Source organism: Pimephales promelas, chromosome 11, assembly GCF_988280905.1.
Source record: "Pimephales promelas chromosome 11, fPimPro1.hap1.1, whole genome shotgun sequence".
Lineage (NCBI taxonomy): Eukaryota > Metazoa > Chordata > Actinopteri > Cypriniformes > Leuciscidae > Pimephales > Pimephales promelas.
In genome coordinates, this window is record NC_142779.1 from 29,416,532 (window position 1) to 29,439,136 (window position 22,605).

The 22,605-nt window shown below is 37.9% G+C and overlaps 1 protein-coding gene across 2 annotated transcripts in view; it reads left to right on the plus strand.

Moving 5' to 3' along the window:
- Positions 1 to 22,605, plus strand: part of csmd1b (CUB and Sushi multiple domains 1b) — a 756,823-nt gene that overhangs the window by 513,872 nt on the left and 220,346 nt on the right. For both annotated transcript variants that reach the window (XM_039652188.2, XM_039652197.2), the window contains exons 13-22: positions 4,065 to 4,247; positions 4,996 to 5,322; positions 9,882 to 10,076; positions 10,175 to 10,313; positions 10,562 to 10,749; positions 15,365 to 15,553; positions 17,549 to 17,665; positions 17,967 to 18,182; positions 18,306 to 18,494; positions 21,519 to 21,688. In XM_039652188.2, coding sequence (XP_039508122.2) covers positions 4,065 to 4,247; positions 4,996 to 5,322; positions 9,882 to 10,076; positions 10,175 to 10,313; positions 10,562 to 10,749; positions 15,365 to 15,553; positions 17,549 to 17,665; positions 17,967 to 18,182; positions 18,306 to 18,494; positions 21,519 to 21,688 — 1,913 coding nt within the window. The remainder of the gene's footprint in view (positions 1 to 4,064; positions 4,248 to 4,995; positions 5,323 to 9,881; positions 10,077 to 10,174; positions 10,314 to 10,561; positions 10,750 to 15,364; positions 15,554 to 17,548; positions 17,666 to 17,966; positions 18,183 to 18,305; positions 18,495 to 21,518; positions 21,689 to 22,605) is intronic.

Consider the following 22,605-nt stretch of genomic DNA (forward strand, 5'->3'; position numbering starts at 1 on the left):
AAATTGTACAGAAACTGTGGTCGACAACAATGAGCTTCTTCAGATAGACCAAAGCCTAATTTCATAGTGAATGGGGCCCCGTTTACACGATGGGAAAACGCAGATATTTCTCTGCGTTTTGCCCTCTCATTTACACGAAAACGCCATTTTTATCACAGAAAACGATTATTTCTAAAAACTCCGGGCAAAGTGGAGATTTCTGAAAACGTTGGTTATGTGTTGCCGTGTAAACTGGGAGAAACAGCGTTTTACGTTCTCTCTTGTGGATTCTGAGGATTCTGATTGGCTTGGTTTGGCATATATATATATATATATATATATATATCTATCTGTTTTTCTGTTTTTCAAAAGATTAAAGGATAATATATATATATATATATATATATATATATATATATATATAGTGTCAGAACTCAATATTAAGATTTTGGTTGTTGCCATAGACAATGCTCCTGGAGGTCCACAGCCTCTAACACAATTTTTAGGTGAAGAAAATATCCATGATGGAAATAACCATCAAAAATCCCTACATTTAATAGATTTTAAATAAGAAAATGCTTGAGTAGTTACCAAAGACCCTATACAAAACTGAGCTTTGAAAAAACTATTTTACACTTAATTGCACAGAAAATGTCAGAGAGAAGTGCTTTTCCATTTATGGCTATTTTAAAATCGTTTATTAGTTGTTGCCAGTGTCTAAGGAACACAATGACTTGTCCTGGCAATTTTGACACTTTGTCAATAGGACACATAATAGATTTGTTTGGTCCAGAGCTTAAGGCAGGTAAACACATTAGCTTAATGGTGTGTTAACAAACGCCATACAAAAATATATGATAATGTTTAATGGAGCATTTCTTTAGCTGTTAATCTTCCCAGTTGCCTTTCTTGTGCGTTATTTAACATTGTCCTTGTAAGAGCTGTCTACTTCTTGGTCATGATGAGTTTGCAGCCCTAAAACGATAGCCTACCATTCTTGTGGGTTCTTGAACTAATTACCAAGGTATTAGGCATGCTCTTGAAGGGCACTTGGCAACTATTTCAACTTAATAAAACCATTTATAAATAATTTGAAGGATTTAATAATCTGTTCTGGAGAGAGTGGTGACTTTCCCCGCTCCCCCCAGCGTTCACAGGCGGAAAACCAACCTTGCATCATGGGGACTAACGTCCCGGTAAGTTGGAAATAGGAAGTCTTGTGAGAAGTGAGAACAAGCGAGAAACACAAACTGTTTTATGGCACTTCGTCATAATTCTATGATACTGTGTATGATGAATTACCCACTCGGTAAACAGCTCCACGCGATAAATTTGGCCGGCTTCGATAATAACAATGCACTTTTTTTTAATGACAGTGTTGTGAAAATATATGCCGCACAGCTGTAAGGGGAGCTCGATGAGAAAACATGCGACAACAAAAGTGAAAATCAGTGAAGAAATGACTAGAGTTGCCAAGTTCCCCTTTAAGACCTTGTAGAGTTTGTGGATTTTGCCGCAATTGGGAAACTCATTCACTATAGGTTATCTGGATGGGTCAATAAATCAATAGAGCACTCTCAGCTTAGCTGACACCATAGTTGTGAACAAACTGAACTCTTTATTCGTTTGTCACTGTTATACTGCATTCCAAACATTTCCTGGAGATATACAGCCTTATCTTAGTAGTTCTTACTACGCAAAAATGTGCTGAAGATCTGGTCTGATAAAAATGCAACAAACAATAATCATATTAGGATAACAAAATAAATAGGTTTATCAACTTTTAAATAGAAGGAGAATATTGAATGAACAGGTCAATTGACATTCTAGAGACATTTAGAAATTAAAACGGTCAATAACACTGCATAGTCATCACTGTATAAACTAAATTAATACTTAATAAAATTAACAAAAGTTATTCTGTCAAGAGCATTGAAAATATATGTTTTTGCAGTGAGTTTTTGTTGTTTGATTAAAACAAACAAAAAAAAAAAACAGACAGCAGCAGGAATATTTGTGATATTTTGTGTGAAATTGTCCGAAATAATTATGTGATAGAGGGCTTATTTAGTATTCACATGCTTCAGATATGCTTACCTCAAGGGCATCCAAGATGTAATGTCTTTGTTTCCGCAGTAGTTTCAATTTTGATATTTTTAGGTTAAACCGTTCTTGTCTGTCAGTCATATAACGCAGGTCTTTGATCACCACCTCAAAGAGCATGCACAGAGAAGTCCAAATTAAACACGTAATGACACGTAAATCTAAGTCCAAGACATGAAACACGCAGTTTGTTTGAGAAAACGAACAGTATTTATATCGTTTTTACCTCTTTTTTTTTCTTTTTTTTTTTTAACCACAGCCATGTCCAAGTGATCTGAAAGCAGGGGCGCTTCTGTCTGTGCAAGCGCCGGAAGTCATCTCTCACGCAGTTGCGAAAAAAAATTAACGTTGTCTGTTGATATATCGAAATCGTCTACCATTGCAATTTCCTGTGTTTCTAAATATGTTTAGATCTTTACAGTGAAAATTAACACTTCCAAACTCTCTGTGTAAAAAATGAGTGACGTACACGTGCAATAGATGACTTCCGGCGCTTGCAGATATATATATATATATATATATATATATATATATATATATATATATATATATATATATACAGTATATACTGTATATATACACACACACACACACATACATATCCTCAAATATACTTGTGCGATCCAACAGCTGATGCCAAAACATTGCCTTGCAACTTACATAGGATGAATTGACAACTGAGCGCAGGTATGTTAGTCATGTTTTATGCGTCAATGTCACATTTGCATAGGCCATAGCCTTCATGATTGGCTGACTGCAAAAATTAAAATCCTAAACAGAACAATTAAAGGGTTAGTTCACCCAAAAATGAAAATTCTGTCAGTATTTGCTCACCCTCATGTTGTTCCAACCCCGTAAGACCTTTGTTCATCTTCGGAACACAAATTAAGATATTTTTGATGAAATCTGAGAGCTGGATCACTCCTCTATGCTAGTCCATAGGCTTCTTGAGGAATTGAAACTTGCTGGCCTCGAAAAGTTATTAAAGCTATTGTTAAAATAGTCCAAGTGACTACAGTGGCTCAATCTTAAGTTTATCAAGCGACGAGAATACTTTTTGTGCCCAAAAACAAACAAAAACAACGACTTTATTTCAACTATTCACTTCCTCCTCTACAAGCCTCTAGTCAGTTAACGTAGTGTGACCGCGTAGAGATATGTCACACATAGGCTCACTATTGGCCGACGCTGGTCATGTGTGTGATGCGTGTATAACAGAAGCTTACGCTATTAAACTAGAAACCTCGAGGCAGAGAGATAAATAAATGAATGGTTGAAATAAAGTTGTTATTTTTGTTGTTTATTGCGCACAAAAATTGTTCTCGTCGTTTGATAAACTTCAGATTGAGCCTCTGTAGTCACTTGGACTATTTTAACAATGTCTTTAATAACTTTTTGAGGCCAGCAAGTTTCAAATCCTCAAGAAGCCTATGGACTAGTATGCAGGAGTGATCCAGCTCTCTGATTTAATCAAAAATATCTTAATTTGTGTTCCGAAGATGAACGCAGGTCTTACATGGTTGGAATAACATGAGGGTGAATACATCATTAATTACTGACAGAATTTTCATTTTTCGGTGAACTAACCCTTTAAAATAACATTATTAACCGGTTAATGGTAATTTCAAATAAGCGTTTCTGTTCAGAATGTTTAAGCTTGATTTAGTTTTTGTTTATGTTCTTGTAAATGTTGTTTGTTTCTAATTTTTGGTTTTGTTTCTTGTTCGGAGCCCTGTTGTTAGATATATGTAGTTCATGTTAATATTAATACATACTGGTAAGGAACTTTTGTTTACTTCTGCACAATAAGTAAGTGATAGATTGTTGGGTTAGCATTTGATGCTTAAGGTAAAATCCAAGTTCTAGAGCAAAAGCACTGCATTAGACTCATCATATGGCATCTCAGAACAACATAGTAATAGCCAGACTAAAAACAATATATTTAAACTAAATAAATAGTGTACCCTTTTTTTTTTTCACAGAAATTGAGAAAGGTGGCTGTGGAGACCCAGGCATCCCTGCATATGGAAAGCGAACTGGAGACCGTTTTTTGCACGGTGATGTGCTGACCTTTGAGTGTCAGGCTGCTTTTGAATTGGTTGGCGAGAGGACAATATCATGCCAGCAAAATAACCAGTGGTCTGGAAACAAACCCAGCTGTGTCTGTAAGAGTCTTTTTTTTTTTTTTTTCTGAAATGCATGGTTATAATTAACATGTTGCCATTTAGAATGATTAATGTATCGTCGCTGTAAAAGCGTGACATCTAGATTAGGGGCAGATATGAAGCCGAATGGCATCCGTCCATGCTGACAATTCCGAGGTTTGCTGTATGAGAGGTCAATTATCATATTTCTGTTTCTGGAACATGTTACTGTTTCTCTTCCTCACTCAAGAGGGAATGGTATAAAAATGTGTGTTTGTTTGTAGATCTACAAAAACATATGATACTTATCAATCTATAATAATCTAAATTTACATTTACATTTAAAAAAACAACAACTATATTTTACTGATTTTAAACTTGATTTAAATACAAATGGTATCACACTGTACCAGTTAATGCACTCACAGATATAAGTCACCCCAATAATCCTGTCATGCAGTGGTATTTTCTTCTTAAGTACAGCGATAAGAGGAAGCAGTGTCTCGTTAATGTGTTTTGCTGTTAAAATGAAAACCTTTTGAATGGATGTTTTGTTTTTGTTTTCTGTTCCTGTTCCTTGATATGTCATCATTTCTGCACCATGCAAAGAACTCATTATCATGGTCTATGTGAACTATCTTTCCTCTCATCTTTTTTCTTTCTTTTTAGTTAGAGACAAAATAGCATTCCTGGTAACATCCATTTTGAACAAAAATAAATATTGTGACCTTTGTAATGGAATTATATATATTTGTCTTCATCTCCACAGTCTCCTGCTTCTTCAATTTCACCACTCCGTCAGGCATCATCCTCTCGCCAAACTACCCAGAGGAATACGGAAACAACATGAACTGTGTGTGGCTCATTATAGCCGAGCCAGGCAATCGGATCCATCTCATTTTCAGCGATTTTGAGATGGAGCCCCAGTTTGACTATCTCATAGTGAAAGACGATGGCATGCCGGAGCCCACCACATTTGGAACGTTCTCTGGGAAGGATGTACCCTCGCAAATCGCTAGCAATGGGCATATAATGCGCTTGGAGTTCCAGTCGGACCACTCGAATACGGGAAAGGGGTTTAATATCACCTACACAAGTAAATGAAAAATATATTTTTGTGTTGTGCATTATTGTTAAAGGCAAAGTGTGTAATGTCTATACTACTAGAGCACAAATAATGTAGCTGTGTTGGGCTGGTTGGGAGAAATATTTGATAATGCCACAGAGCCACATTGTTTCCACTTTTCAGGGAAATCATCACAAAAAAATTGCTTATAAAGCAATATATCCGCATATTAAACTGGGATATAACAAAGGCCCTTACAAGGCAAGTCAGTTCACTTGGTGGCCATCTTGGGAATGCACTCAGGCAGCTATTTTCAGTCGTGCAAGTTTAGCTCTTATCTAATTAAATGGGGACATTCCAAAATGTCACAAACTCACATTTCAAAAAATAAAATAAATAAAAACAACAGCAATCAGACATTAATGGTATCCCCGAGTTATTTTAAGACCAGGCAGTGACTCATAGTTGGAAGGCAAGACGTATTACTAAATATACCATGGTGGCAGCTTTCTCTTTTCCATTGCAAAACCTGTAGTTACCTTTACATATCTGGTATCCTGGACATGCATTGGATAGCGAAATTATATCTTTCAATAAGTTTCTCTCATGGCTAGTCGATTCTCTTCTTTAGTTTTCCTGAAACTTGCAAAAACATAGGGTTGTTTTTGCGGCATGTGTCTTTTTACAGAATTGAAATCAGAATAATATCTTTGAAGTTGATTAGATTCATTTGTAATATTTACTTTTCTAGGTTGAGAATATTGTGGTGAAATGTAGTGATGCATAGCAAGAGTTTTGAGTTGAATTAGTTGGGGGGTTACTGCTTTTTTCTTTGCATGATTGTTTATGGGGTGTAATATAACATGTATTCGTGGTTTTTCGTTTTTTCTTCTGTCCCCTGAACGACCGGTCGACTTCCTGATTCTATGAAACCACTCCCTCAGAAACAGGCAGTGGGCTCAGATTGGTTAGTTTGGGCTGGTGTGTGGTGATTGGCTAAACCGTTGCTCACATTGTCTGGATGGTTAACGCCCATTACCTTTATGGGCTAAACGTGTCTGACTCTGCGCTCCGGTCCAGATGTAAATAATGGTCGATACTGCAGTATCAGTTTGACGCAGAGTCAGAGAAAGCGGCGAGCAAGGGGCGTAGAGGAGAGTCGAGCAGAACCTCACCACACACGGCTCTTATTAAACGTTTCTGAATGATAGTTTGCTACATTTTCAACTTTTTACACGTTTGTTTTACACAATAGCATCTGACTGGCAGCAATAGCAACTGACTGGCTACTAATGTTATACTCAAACAACGTTATTGGCATTAGTTTATGTTCTTGATCAAATCGAATATAACATCATAAAGCATATATACGTGAAAAATACGTTTAAAACATTAGTACTTATACAAAATTCAGGTCCATAATGTTTGTACGCATTTGTCATAGACACAAAATAGCATAACTAGTAGCCTAGTGGCTATAAAGCCAGCGCTGGCATTTGAAAAAAAAATAAAACACAAGGCTACGTCTGGAATTATACATGCAAATCCATTTAAAATGATTAAGTCTTAGCTAACTTACAGGTTGTGGTTCAACAACTGCTGCCTCTGGATTTAAAGTTGGAACTGCTTCCAATCGAGTCGTTTCTGTAGGCAATATACTTCCTGATTTTTAAAAGACGATATCTCTGCTTACACTGAACTTTCAGCGCTGCAACTTTGCAGATACTGTTCATGCACCAACAGCAACATTACACACTATTTAAAATGAAAAAAGTAAAATCGCAATCAAACCCCCTTTAAGTTTTATTAACGTTTTAGCATTTTGGTGTCGCTGCTACCTTTGTTACTCTTGTCTACAATGACACTGTACTAAAACCCAGTGAGCTGTCAACATATGGGCTTACCAATTTTTTGAAGTATTACATATTTTTTGTATTCAATGGCTGCATGATATCTATCTCATTGCACACAAAGAGAGCCAGCTTAAAAATTAAGCAAGCTAGCCAGTTCATTTTAAAAGGTAACTTGTGAAGCTGCTCCATGTGACCACATCAGTAGTAAAATACTTAAAGTTATTACGGCAAACATTGGAAGCTTATTTGCTGAAATATGTTCCTGAAACAAAAATACATTACATTTAGTAGCTTTCTCCTCTTTGTAACCTTGCTTTGATACCAATATAGTATTTCTGTAGCCCAACTGGTACAGCATGTCCTAGCAAAAACACATATTTTGGATTAAAAGGGGTCTGCTAAGGGGTCTGGTCTAATAAATACAGCTGTAATGTATTAATTATGCATTTTTAGGAACAATTAACAGTAGTAATGACAGAATGCCATTGGAGATGACTGAGCGCAATAGCTGAAAACAGACACATATATTTTTAGTGAATAGGTGAAGCCGGAACCGTGATCTGTGTTGGCTCGTCTTCGTGGGAACAAAATTTGGGGGTAGATGGAACCAGGAGTTGCAGGCGATGTCAGTGTCAGTGGATTGTGTTGTTTGATATCTCAACAGTGCTGCTTCAGTAATGGTGTGTCATTGTCTCAGAAAGAAGTAGACATGTTTCCGCTGGAGTGGCGCTGGAGCAACTGTCAGGAACGGTCGTAAGAACAATGAGGCTGTCATTGAGGAATGGGGTAGAGCTGCGTACATGCCCTAAGCCCTGGCCGCGAGGTCTCCATGCATTAGCCATCACACTTCCACAGGGGCTTTGCAGACAGATGTGTTCACCAAAATGAAAACACTAAAATTGCATTGGCAGGATTCTCTGCTTCTGCGAGTGCACATATTGAATAATTGAAGCTTCCTCACTGACATCTGTGATTCATGTGCGACACATATGTGAGCTGTCTGCAGAGTTGTGTTAAGGGAAAACAGATTTGACGAAATTTGAGTGTGTATCAAACCACTGTTGAGGGTTTTTGAGGGCTGTGATGCGACTGGATGCTCTTAGCTGACGACACACGTCTGTGGCTTTCCATGTGATTCGAATTTATTTTTCATGAGTAATGAAACTGTACAACTGTTAATGTAAAGTGAGAAATACATTTTTCTATTAATATAAGAAATTATTGAATTAAATAAGTGCAGTGTGCATTAAATACTTGCATTGATTTTAAATATTTCAGCTATCTAGTCAATCATTACACTTCTACCATGGTGGCATTTGGTTGATCCCAAGGCATTTTTTTTTTTTTTTCGATTTTAGTCCCTTAAGTTCTCATGTAGAACTGTTTTCATAGTCATTGCTAATTCAATAGTCAATCAACCCACTGTTACTAGTTTGACTAGTTCTACACACAACAACCTGGAACTACTTCATAGCTGTTGAGAAAATTAAAATACAGAACATCACACACCTTCCACCACACCTAGAGATTGGCATGGTTTTACTTCAGTTAGCCTAATAGCTGGTTTGATTTGCATTGAAAGATGATCTTATGGAAAGTACCCCATGCCAATCTCTAGGTGTGGTGGAAGGTGTGTGATGATGTGGGGATATTTTAATTCCAAAGGCCAAGGGAACTTTATCAGGATGCATATTATCCTGGATCCATGAAATAACTGGCTTTTAAAAATAATAATCTGCCTGACTCTATGGGAATTTAACATAGGGGTGCCCTGACTTATGCACCCTGTATTTTAAGGAAAAACATTTATTTATTTATGATAAATTATTCATTCACAAAGAAAATTGGTGTCTTTAAAGGTAGGAGTTTTCCTCATTTTTCTAATTTAGGCATTAAGATCAATATCCAAAAGATGATTTTTTATTCCTCTTTTTAGGCAACTTTAGCATGGGTGCCAAAACTTATTCATACCACTGTACCAGGCTTTATGGAAACCTTTGAAAAGAGGTTTAAATATTACCGGAGTGGCTTTTTGATAGTTGGTTGGTTAATGTAAATTAATATTGGAACATGATGCTTGCAATCCCAAGGTCATGTGTTAGATTCCTAAGGCATGCACGAACTGATAAAATGTAAACCTTGAATGTAATGTACTGCAAATCACTTTGGATTAAAACATCCGTTAACCCAAACTTAAAGCTAAACATTAAGCCCAACCGCTTATCCAAACCCTATAAATCTGAGCATGATGAGAACACAAAGTCGTACATTATCATACAATTTCATCTTGTATAAATTATTATGAGTTGCCATGAGATGCCATGTCTTCCCATATATGTTAGCGTTGATCATACACATTCATTGTAGTCTGTAACCGCTCTGTATTCAACAATACGTTGGACAGGACAATCATCCAAGCTTATTTTAATTTTAAATATTGTTGACGATTTGGTTTTGTCTCTAAATGATGGAGATGACACACAAAGATTAGTGATGGCAGCATTGTTTTCGCACATAGATTCTCCAAAATGAGGTTATAATGTAAGTACACAGTAAATTGTCACTCCAACAGGCATTCTGAGTAATATCAGTGGCGTTAATTAATCTTTAAAAGATAATTATAATTGAAGGTTAGGTTATATTATAACTCATGTTAAGTGCTGACAGACAAGGACAGGCAGGACTTAGAATCAAGTATGCTCCAGCACTGATTATCCTTTCATCCCGTTTCTGTAGCGTTTGGCCAAAACGAATGTCACGACCCTGGCATTCCCATCAACGGGCAGCGTTTTGGAGAGCACTTCTTACTGGGCAGCTCAGTGCTCTTCACATGTGATGAGGGCTTCATCAAGACACACGGATCCAAATCCATCACCTGTGTCATCCAGGATGGGAACGTGGTGTGGAACGCAGCCGTCCCCCGTTGCGAAGGTGAGACTTTGCTCTACTTATCTTTGTGAAGGTGCTGCTGGGATTTGTAAGATAGGCTTTTGTTGACATTCTATTTTCCTGCACTCTCACTGTCCCAGCTCCATGTGGCGGACATCTAACGGCTCCCATGGGAGTCTTACTCTCCCCTGGCTGGCCCGGATACTACAAAGACTCCCTTAACTGTGAATGGGTGATTGAAGCCAGAAAGGATCATGCCATCAAGATATCTTTTGACAGGTATTGATTTGTTTTGTGTTTTTTTGGGAATTCAGAGCACGTGAAACCCCCAAGACTCCCAACTCCTGTCCCATTTCTGGAAAGCTTGACCACGGTCTCTTCAGTGCAGTTTTTCTCTCCTGCAATTTTGCTTGTTAACCTTCCAGTTTAATCTCCCTCATTAGAGTAATTCTGCTAAAGACCTAGGTCATAAGCAGATGTTCCACTCATTTTTATTTATTTTTTATTTTTTTCAATTTCATGTGCAGGTTTCAGACGGAGGTTAATTACGACACGCTGGAAATTCGTGACGGGCTCTCCAATTCGTCGCCACTGATTGGCGAGTACCACGGCACTCAAGCCCCTCACTTCCTCATCAGCACCAGCAATTACATGTACCTGCTCTTTACCACTGACAACAGCCGCTCCAGTGAAGGCTTCCAGATCCGCTACGAGAGTGAGTCAGCATCTGCAGTGATTTAAATGCATGGATATTGGATATTTTCATGCCCCACTGTGGGCGGTTCTGCGATACTGCGCAAATGTTGGCGGGACATGCTCTCTGGTGCATGTAATGCAACTGAAACCATTTCTCCAGGGTTACAATTAGATTATAGTTTTGTGGTTGTCTAAAAATGATTTTGAGAAAACTAACATGATAGCATCACGTGACAAATATCAACATCCAGAGGCGGTAGACAACTTTAAGAGAGGCAAGGAACCTCTGTGAATAATTAAACATATGAAAATAACGTTTGTTTTCTTTTCGAATATATGTTTGGTGGTGGTGGGTTTCTAAAACTCTGCTTCAGAGAGCGATTAAAGTTTAATGTCCCGCTGATTCAAGGACTGTTAGTTGTTTATGCAGGCTCAACAGACCAATGATAATTGTTAAAAGCATGTTTTAATGCTCTTGTTGTTATTGTCAGCTGGATAAAAGGGATTAGACCAGAACCAAACCTCATTGGGCATCCTGTCATTATCGGAAAACGGAGAAACCTCCACTTGTATAAATGATTTTGATCACTGTATATGTCAAATTTATAATTGTAAGGAGTTCAAAAACATTTAAATGTTACTTTAATCTTATAACTGTTAACATATTCTTAATATATTAAAGACAAGTTAACATATTCTCAACCACCTTAGTATACGTACCTTAGTATACGTACAGTAACTGAACAATCCGTAATATTTCTCCATGTTACATATACCCATATCTCTTGATTTATTTGTCAGCTAAAGTCCTCAAAATGCGTAATCTGGTGAGTTTTTTTTTTTTTTTTTTTTTTTTTTTACAGCTCCAGCAATGACTTTCTACTTCATAGACAGCCAAGTTTTATTAAAAGCTTTATTATTTGAAATATTCCTAGTACATAGTTTTATACAATCATCTGAAATCTACTTATCGACCACACTGCATAAATTGCTTTGCTTTTACAATCTACTGCATCCCTGATCCCTCACCTTTAAGTTATGCTCGGACATGTAGCCTGAAATTAGCATAATTGATTGTGGGTGGGTGACTTCCAATTCAATTTATAAATTAATTATTTAAATTAATGAATTTATTGTTTTAAAAACTAAAAATACAGAATTTATATATATATATATATATATATATATATATATATATATATATAGTAGTGTTTTATAATAATGCTGTAGTCTGTCACATCATGACAGACTGTAAATCTAAAAATGATCAGAAAGGAATATTCCGTGCTAAAACAATTGAGCTAATAAATTTATGAGGAGTAGCAACCAGGAAAACTGTCCAGGACCTATAATATGAAAGCAAGGTGGTTAGAACGTCATTAGTTGTAGAATTTACTCATTAGTTAATAATAATAATTTCTCCATAATAATTTAGTCCCTTTCAAATTAAAGGAAGGATGACTGAGTGTGTTTTGAAATCAGGTTTTGTTGTGCCCCCCGCTTTCTTGCTGTGTTGATTGGGCTGTTAAATGCACTGTTTTTTTTGTTGTTGTTTTTTTCTTTTTGCAATGTTCTTTTTGCAATGCAATGTTCTTTTTTTTTAACTTGGTGTATCATCACAATTTATTATTCCAAAACCCCACATTTACAGTTGTAATCAATATTGTTCAACTCCCAAATCATGTTAATTGGTAGTATTTACAGACTTTCAGCTGTTTGCAATGAATTAATCAAACACAAGTAATTGAAATAACACAACAAATGTTTCAACTGGTTAATTCCCCATATTCAACTGAAAATGCAACTTTTAATGACTTCTGCAGTCTCAAAATTATTCAACCCCCTGAATAGACTCCCTCACAACAGAACAAATCTGCAAAACAGGTGTTGTCTCAAGCACACCTGATGCAACTAATCAAGGGCTTCATTAGTTAGAGCTAGAACACATGGAATATATGAACTGGCTAGGTTTGTTGAGTGTCACATTTGACTGTATTTTAGAAATATAGCTAAGTCAAAAGGTTAAGAGAAGATATCATCGCCTTCACAAACAAGGAACGGGATACAAATAGATAGCGAAGGTACTAAATGTTCCTAGAGACACTGTTGGTGCTAGTTCAAAGTTAATGGGACAGTGGTTACAGAGTTTTTTAAATTTTTTTTTTTTAAAGAACTGCTGCAACCAGATTTCTGAGAAGGCAGGTTCAGAAGTGAGTGACTACAAAAGACCTTAAGCAAGACTTGGTGGCAACAGGCACTGAGGTTTCAGCTTGCACAGTAAAGCCTAGTTCACACTACATGATTTTAAAACGTCGGGCTGAACTGTGCGGTTCACACTACAAAACTTGCTCTCAGTGAAATCAGGAGTGTTCAAGTTTTTAGCTGTTCACACCACACAACACAACGTGATTGATCCACAACAGGAGGTAACTCACTACACGAGCTGACAACGCACTACATAGAGATATAGCCACGATCGGATGATAAGAGCAAATCATTTGTGACTCAATGAGAGCTGTTTCAGTACTATGGTACGGTCTAAATCCTGAAAATAATCAAATAAATAACGAGTTGACAACAACTCTGTCACTCAACGATTTTATCTTGTCTACAAACCACGTTTTGTCACGAAAAAAACATGCAGTAAATAAATAAATATTGCGCCAATTATACCCAGCGAAGAAGAGAACACAACACGTGAATATGGACGTCAGACAGAAACTAGTGCTGCACACTGTTTGCGCTACGATCTTCTCTGAGGAAAAAAATGCAAAAAAATAAAAAATAAACAAAAAAAAGAGAAGATTTACCTGGTGTCCTCAACCTATGCGTTGCTATGATTGGCTGTACTCATGACATCACTGAGTTTGAGTCGCGCGACGGTTCTGGATATCTAGCAGGCTAGATATTTTTTCTGGGCTCGGCGACGCGTCTGTGAGGCATCTGCGAGCGTTGTTGGCTCTTTCATACTAACAGATTGACAAGCGTTCATCGTCCGCTAATCCCCCGCGATTTGCACGCGATAACACCATGACCTGTCGGCGACTCAACGATTTGCAAATCGGGCATAAATCGGGCTTAGAATCCTGTAGTGTGAACTTGGCATAAGGCGCATACCAAATGCATGTGTTTTCCATGCCAGAACTCCAAGATGTACTCCACTACTGACCCAAAAGTACAAGAAAATTTGGCTCCAATCTGCACAAAGTCGTATAAGTTTTAGGATTCTGTTATGTGGAACGATGAAACTTTTCGGCCCTCTGGATCATGTCTATGTCTGGAGGAATAAGAATGAAGTATATGCTGAAAAGAACACTGTCTATAGTTAAGCACGTTGGTGGCTCGGTGATGCTCTGCGGCTGCTTTGCATCCTATGGCACTGGAACCCTGCATTGTGTTGAGGGCAAGATGGATTCATTAAAGTATCAGGAAGTATCCTTGGAGAAAACATCATGCCATCAGTGAAGATGAAGCTTGGGCGTCCTTGGACCTTTCAACAGGACAATGATCCCAAGCATACCTCAAATTCCTGTGACCAGAGATTATACAGTGGCCATCACAGTCACCTGAACTGAACCCCATAGAAAATCTCTGGTGCAAACCAATAATATTAATGAACTGGAGGCGATTTCTCATGACGAATGGGCTAAGATTCCTCAAAAACTCTGCCAGAAGCTGGTTTTTGGTCAGACATGTCATTTGCAGCTGGTCACAACAGCAAAAGGGTGTTCTACAAAGTACTAAAGATGCTTGCAATGAAGGGGTTGAATAATTTGGAAACTGCAGAAGTCATTAAAGCTGCATTTTCAGTTGAATTTGGGGAAACCACTTGAAACATTTGTTGTGTTGAGCTATTTCATTTAGTTTTGTACTATTTGTTCATTGCAAAGAGCTGAAAATCTGTCAATTTTGCATATAAACCTGATTCACAATGGGGCTTGAAAAATGTTGAAAGACTCTAGCAAATTAAGCACTGCCTGTTAGAAATATAGCACATATCAATTTTGTATTATTGCATCTATACAAATAGATCCGTGTGTAAAATCACTTTTTTCCCCATGAGCCTAAGCGAAAAATGCAAATAATGTCTTTATAAAACCAAATGACATGACAAATAGTCTCTAGTTGCTCTTTTTTAGCAGTAATTTAACATCTTTATTATAATGTAATGTGCTGCAATAGAGAGAAAAATGGGAAATGTGGGCAAGAGGGAGGATGAGATGATTCTCAAACGATATTCATGACTCCCAATAAATTACCTCTGACATTACGCCTGATATATATGAAACTCATTCAAAGCGTCAAAGTGTTCTCATTTTTCAGACTTTTTAGACAGCTATCAGAGGTTTATCTGTGGCCACATAATAGAGCCAAATGCTGGGGAAATTGACGAAAATTGGGAAAGTGGAGAAATTCCTCAAAAAAGTCCTGTCGGTTATTCCGAATGGTCTGCAATATATATATATATATATACAAAAGGAAGCAGAAATAAAAATGTATTGGTTGAAGCAAGGTAACCACAGGGGGACTGATATCTGCTGATTTATACTGTATGAAATGCTTCTGACACATCCTCCTTTCAATTTAGACCTTAGAGGTAAAACGAAATATTTTGTTCTGTTCCTTCCTCACAGGCATTATGATGGAAACAGATTCCTGTTTAGATCCAGGGATCCCGGTGAATGGGAAAAGGCACGGGAACAATTTTGCCATCGGCTCAAGAGTGACGTTCAGCTGCGATCAAGGCTATACTCTGAGCGATGAGGAGCCCATTGTGTGTGAGAGGAACCATCAGTGGAACCACGCGCTGCCTAGCTGTGACGGTAGGCAATTCTCGGTAGACCAAATTCTGGTCATGTACAAGAGGAACAGTGTCCTTTGGTGGAGACTTTGGAGCCCCTTAGGGCCTTAGGGCACTGGTCCGGTCCATAAACCATCCCTTCTGGGCTGCATTACATTTTTATCTGAGGGGAAAGGGCAAGCCTTCTTAACACTCCACTCCTCCGAGATTTGAGTTCATACATTTTTGATTAGAGGAGAGGTGACTGGCGTGCACTGTTTTATAGATAAGCTTAAACGGTGAAGGGGGTGGGACAGGGAAGCGGGAACAAATAATTGAAGTGCTTAGCCAGATACCTACAGGAAAGAGCTCTATAAAGCTGTTTATCTTTTTTTTTTGTTACCTGATTGCAGGGATTGAAAGTAAACGAAGTGTTTTCCAGTAAGAGCAATCTGGCTGTTGCATGTCTGTTCCAGAGTTCCCAATGTCCTCTTACATCTGTGTCTTATCAGCTCCGTGCATTTGCTTTAACAGACTTTGATTCTGCCTGATGGTCTCTCATCAGAGCCTGACCTTCATTACAGACAGAACAGATACTCCCCATTTGTTTGCGGGAATGTAAATGCATGTCCATGAAAGATTGCCCACTTCCTCACTGCCAGACTGATGTCTTATTATTGAACGGATAGCTCAGACTTAAAATTAAATGAGACACATTCAGAGCCATTTTAAAATTCAGATCAATGTACTATATTGACCCTCTAAAGCCTACTGTATAAAATTTGATATGCAAATTGGCTACATGCCTTATGTCGTATGATTTAAGTTTTTAAGCAAGTAAAGGGCCACTCAATTGCGACTTTATATCACACGATTCTGACTTTACAACTTGCAATTACAAGTTTAAATCACATCATTCTGAGAAAAAAGTCATAATTGATTAAAAAGTCACAATTACCTTTTTTTTTAGTTTTTGTTCTGTGGCAGAAACAAGCTACCATATGCCTTATTTACGGCAGCGCCATCTTTGATTTTTAATGAGAATGAAAGCGAGGCTGTGAGGGATAGACTTGCATCTCTTCAATGGGCTGTACTGTTATTTAATGTGTTTTTGGATTGTTCTGCTCATGAAACACTGGAAAAATATCTTTCCAAGAAATGTCAGTTGACAAAAAACTCCCGACAATGTAAGCTGTGGAAAATTGTAAGTAATCTAGCCGCTTTATTCAGCTTTTTACAGCGGATGCCATTGAAAACACGGTAAGTCTATCCCTCACAACCTCACTTTCATACCTGTCATGGCGCTGCTCTGAATAAGGTCTATAACATTCTCCTTTATCATTCTATTAAAAAAACAAAAAAACAAAAAAAAAAAACTTTAATTAGTCAGAATTTGTCATTTGATGAAGAAATTTAATGGGCTGTTTAAGGACAAAATACTGAGGCTCAAAAATGTGTGCCCTGTCATAGCCTGTGTTGTAAGCTGGACGTCTGTCTTACAGCTCTGTTATTTCAAGAAAAAAAAAAAAAAAAAAAAAAAACTCTGTCTCTCCACTGACAGACGTTCTCCTGTTGGAAAATTGTCTCAGTTGTTACATCTCCTTTTGATCTTCTTGCAAGTATTTATGTTGCATGCGATGTCAACGTTAGCATATCGTTAAACTCTGCTGCTTTTCATGTACAAACATGTCTATTTCCATGTTTTGTTTTGCATCCATCATCTTGTAGTCTTGCTATAAAAAGCCCTGGAAGTTGTATTTTATGGAAGTTTTATTATATGTTTTTTTTTATTAACGGAAGACGTATTTTACATGTTCTGGTTATTGTTTGCCAAGTGTGACCCAGATATCTGCATCAACTTCATCTGAACTTATATTTGAACCGTTTTTGATTACGTTATTATTTGAGCTATGGAGCATAAACAGCAACACCCTGGCAACCATCCAAAACATCTTAACAACCATATAGTAAAATGCTGAAACCGCTCGCTATGTCTTAGAAATTCAAACATGAATCCTTCTTGTTCTTGTATTTTCAGCTTTGTGTGGTGGCTATATCTACGGAAAAACGGGAACGGTTCTTTCGCCTGGTTTTCCAGATTTCTACCCAAACTCGCTGAACTGCACTTGGACGGTAGAAGTGTCTCATGGGAAAGGTAATGCCAAAGAACAGGTTACAGGCGCGAGAGCTACACAAACCATTGACTGATAACAGTTTGATGCACATTGATTTTACCCATGAGGTTCCTTTCTGTGCTCTTTGAAATTACCCTTGATAACGAATTTAAGATACCTTTCACATTTCTCTACATTTTATTACTCAGCACCATGTCGGGCAAATGCGATTCTGTTTCGATCAGTATTACGTTCTCTCTGAAGGCTTCTCAGTGGGTTGTGAGGTTGAAACAGAGATTTTGCTTGTGACTGACGGCCCTAATCTCATCTGAAACTCCCCAGGAGTGCAGCTTCTCTTCCACACGTTCCACCTGGAAGACTCCCATGATTACCTGCTCATTACCGAGGACGGCAGCTTCGTTGAGCCGGTGGCCAGGCTCACGGGCTCCGTCCTGCCCCCCTCCATCAAAGCTGGCCTGTTCGGCAACTTCAGCGTCCAGCTACGCTTCGTCTCGGACTTCTCCATGTCATACGAGGGCTTCAATATCACCTTCTCTGGTGGGGGCATCGCTCATTCTGTTCATTATGGTGTGCTTGAAGGCACTGTTGTCATGGTGCTTACTCTAACCCATGCTTTGCTAAGCAGTCTGGAGGTTTAAGACTTATGACTTTGTACCACAGAGTACAGCCTGGAGCCGTGCGACGACCCAGGAGTGCCAGCATACAGCAGGAGGGTGGGCTTCCAGTTCGGGGTTGGCGACTCGCTGGCCTTTTCTTGTTTTGCGGGCTACCGTCTGGAAGGAGAGAGTAAGATTACTTGCTTGGGTGGAGGGCGGAGAGTATGGAGTGCAGCCCTGCCCAGGTGTGTGGGTAGGTAGTCATATGATTTTAATTTATTATTCTCAAACATCAGAGTGTTTATTTAAGTCGTAATTTAACTAAATCTCATCATTTTATGTCAATTCACTGAACGACTAGTTCATCACAATGCTCAAGCTTCAAACAGTGATGAAGCTAAGTCTAAAATTATCTATATAAATCAAGCAATTTAACACAAGTCTTCCGAAGAGACCCGTTTGCTTTGTATTATTGTTATTATTATATGTATATTATAAGTATTATGGGATACTTTTACTATGTCTTTATGTACTCTTTGAAATTTGAAAATGTTACTTACACATATAATATCACGGTTGGGAATTCAGAATTAACATGACCAAAAAGACTTTAAAGGGTGAGTTCACCCAAAAATGAAAATTCTGTCAGTATTTACTCACCCTCATGTTGTTCCAACCCCGTAAGACCTTCGTTCATCTTCGGAACACAAATTAAGATATTTAAGATGTTAAGATCGCTCCTGCATACAGTCCGTAGGCTTCTTGAGGGACTGGCTCTTGCTGTCCCCGAAAAGTCATTAATGACATTGTTAAAATAGTCCAAGTGACTACAGGGGCTCAATCTTAAGTTTATCAAACGACAAGAACACTTTTGTGTTCAAAAAAAAACAACAAAAATAACGACTTTATTTCAACTATTCACTTCCTTGTCCATGGGCCTGTAGTCAGTTAACGTAGTGTGATTGCGTAGAGCTACGTCACACGTAGGCTCACTATTGGCCGACGCTGGTCATGTGTGTGTGATGCGCGTGACGTACAATAACAGAAGCTTACGCTATTAAACTAGTAACCTGACTCGCGCAGAGGGAGAAATAAACGAATAGTTGAAATAAAGTCGTTATTTTTGTTGTTTTTTTGCGCACAAAAGTGTTCTCGTCGTTTGATAAACTTAAGATTGAGCCCCTGTAGTCACTTGGACTATTTTAACGATGTCTTTAACGACTTTTCGGGGACAGCAAGAGCCAGTCCCTCAAGAAGCCTACGGACTGTATGCAGGAGCGATCTTAATATCTTAAATATCTTAATTTGTGTTCCGAAGATGAACGAAGGTCTTACGGGGTTGGAACAACATGAGGGTGAGTAAATACTGACAGAATTTTCATTTTTGGGTGAACTAACCCTTTAAGACTGAAATATTATTACTGTAATAAGAACTTGTAGGTGAGATTAAAATTTTGCGGTTAACATTTGGAGCAGAATGTTCATTTTCTGTTACTCTGAAAAAGTAATTCAATGTTAATGAACTGGAATTAAGTGGAATCGCAATTTCTTATGATTCACATTCTTCATAAAGTACTTTAAGATAGAAAAGCGTCTACATAAATATACTTATGCACCCGGTTTCTCAGAGGTGGTCTAGACTAAGACTAGTAAAATATGTCAGCGCCATTGTTTTGTGTCAAGATGCACACCAGGAATGTTATGAATAATGTAATGAGTAATAAAAAGACATTTCAATTGCAGATTTCAACTATTGAGTCATCTATTCTCAGAGCTTTAAATCAGTAATTTCTAGTGTGTTGGCATTTTAATATTGGTCAGGCTAATTTGGCCATAAAATAAAAGGGAGGGAGAACTAGAGTGAAATTTTAGCCAACGCATATTTTTAGAAATCTGGTCTCTGCCTTTCACCCTAAATTGAGTCCATTTTACAGTGCCTTAAATTCATTATTTAAATGCTCAGACTATTCCCCCATCTTATTAATGTTTTATTTATAGTGGAACTTGACACAGTAAATGTTCCCATTGTAGGGTGAACGACTTTCAGAGATGGACCCTGCTGTAATAAATGAATTAAAATTGATCAGATTGCAGATTGCAATCTTTCTACTGTGGCTGTTAAGTGTTAAAGGTCATTTGTGGACAGAGTTAAAAAAAAAAAAAAACGCTGACAAAATAATTAGTTGTAATTGTGCAGTCCTCCTGTCAGACCGGGTTTTAATAGTGGTTAATCGCTGTGGAGTAATAAGAGCTTGAGTGTGTCTTTAATTGGTCTGGTGAACACAACAAACATTAGCCTGGAGAGGTTAGGATTATAGTAGCTACGCAAATTGATAAAGGGTTGATATGGAAATTATAATTGAAAGAAATTATCTCCACTTTTTGAAAGCTTCCAGACCAGAGATTCCCAATCAAAAATGATGATATTTAATTATAATGTGGAGGGGGAGGGATAGACACCTAGAACTATTTAATTTTAGGGGTACATTTTGGGGGGTACGTATATATAGCTACACAACTATATGTCATCTTAATCTAACCCTACCAGTCTACTAATACTCTACTTACACTCCAATGAGCATTTGTAAACATATAGGTTCAACGGTACCTATAGTCAACAGAATGTGTTAAAAGGACCATTAAAATAAAGTTAATCCATCCGACTTATTCTTTATTATTGATGTCTTCAAACACACACACACACACATGCCAACACGCACAAAACCACCTTCCTTTTAGAATCAATTTTCTCAGTAGCTTGTCTCTGAGGAGAACTGATACCGTTTTCAAAAGTCTGGATACCAGGAGACCATTGCAGGAGAGTTTTATTTTAAGTTGCTGAGCTCAAGGTCTTGAAGCAACATCTGCTTATATACTTACAGAGTTGCTGGTGCAGAATATTAAACAGAAAGACATCTGATACTAACACAGCAGTGAGCACCTAGCTAATGCATAAAGGCTTCTCTGTTAATTAGTATTCCTCTGAAGTTGTTCTTGCGGTGATTCATCAAAATAACAAATACTCAATCTTACCGGTACAAAACCTTGGCCTAAAATTGGCCTATCCGTAGGAAATAAAGTAGCAGCTGTCAGAGCACTACAGGCTTCAAGGCAACCCAACTTATATGTGACCAACCACTAGTTTTCTGTAGCCGAGTTCTACTTTAATAAGGTAAATTAGATATTTGCACTTTTGACCCTCAGTAAACATTTGGCTTCTCACATTTTTCTTCATTTTCAATCCCTCTTTCCCAACCATACTTCTGGATTTGCCTAGCCGAGTGTGGAGCTACTTCCGTGGGCAGTCAGGGTGTGTTACTGTCCCCCAATTACCCATTGAACTACGACAACAACCACGAGTGCATCTACCGTATTGAGACAGACAGAGGCAAGGGGATTCAAATCACAGCCGCCAACTTCCAGCTTCACGAGGGAGATTTCCTCAAGGTAAGAACGACTAACATCAAGTCATTTTATATCACTGTACATTATTTTATACATTGGACTGTCAACGTGTATATATTGTTTTTATGTTAAATTGTTGCATTTTGAATCATCCAATGAATTAAATTACAGTTCATTTATTAACTGTAATTAAACAGTTAAACTAATGTTGGAAAATGTATAGTTTAAAAATCTGTTTGGATGAGGTACACTGGGAAAACCCAGACAACTTCCGGCAAATTTAGATTTGCTCTGAGAGTTAGTCTGGCAAAGAGCTCATTTAAGCCCATTTCCAATCCGAAATCGAGGCACCAATCAGAAACGTTGGGGCGGGCTTTATACGATGATGACAGCGCTGGGATTTTGAATCAGATTTTGTAGCCTACATTACAAAGATGGATGCCGCCGTCGAACATCACTCGTTCGAATCAGCTATCGCATCTGTTTTAAACGTTTTGAACATTTCCTTTTTTAAAAAAAAAAAAACGAGCAAAGAACAACACTCGGAGATGTTTCTCCGCCGCTCTATATACGTCATCTTCTTCATCGCTCTGATTGGGTTTAGGTCAGTTCGCGACATCCGTTGGTGACGCCCCTTTGCAAATGATTTGTCTATAGCCATGTTTCCATCGACACGTTTTTATCCGAATTAAGTGATATCGAATGAAAAATGCCTTATGGAAACAGTAAAATTCGATGAAATTTCATGAAAATCGACTCAAATGAAATACGTTCGGTCTCATCGGTTTTTCTCTTGATCGATATACGGCTAATGCGATAAAAGCTGATGGAAACGTTATTTGCCGAATAAATAATGAATTGCGATTAAGTTTTATGCCCTTTCATGGTTGCAACACGTCAGAAGACGAGTTCATTTCCGGCCAGTCTGTTTGCGCACACATGGCGGATGTCAACAAAGA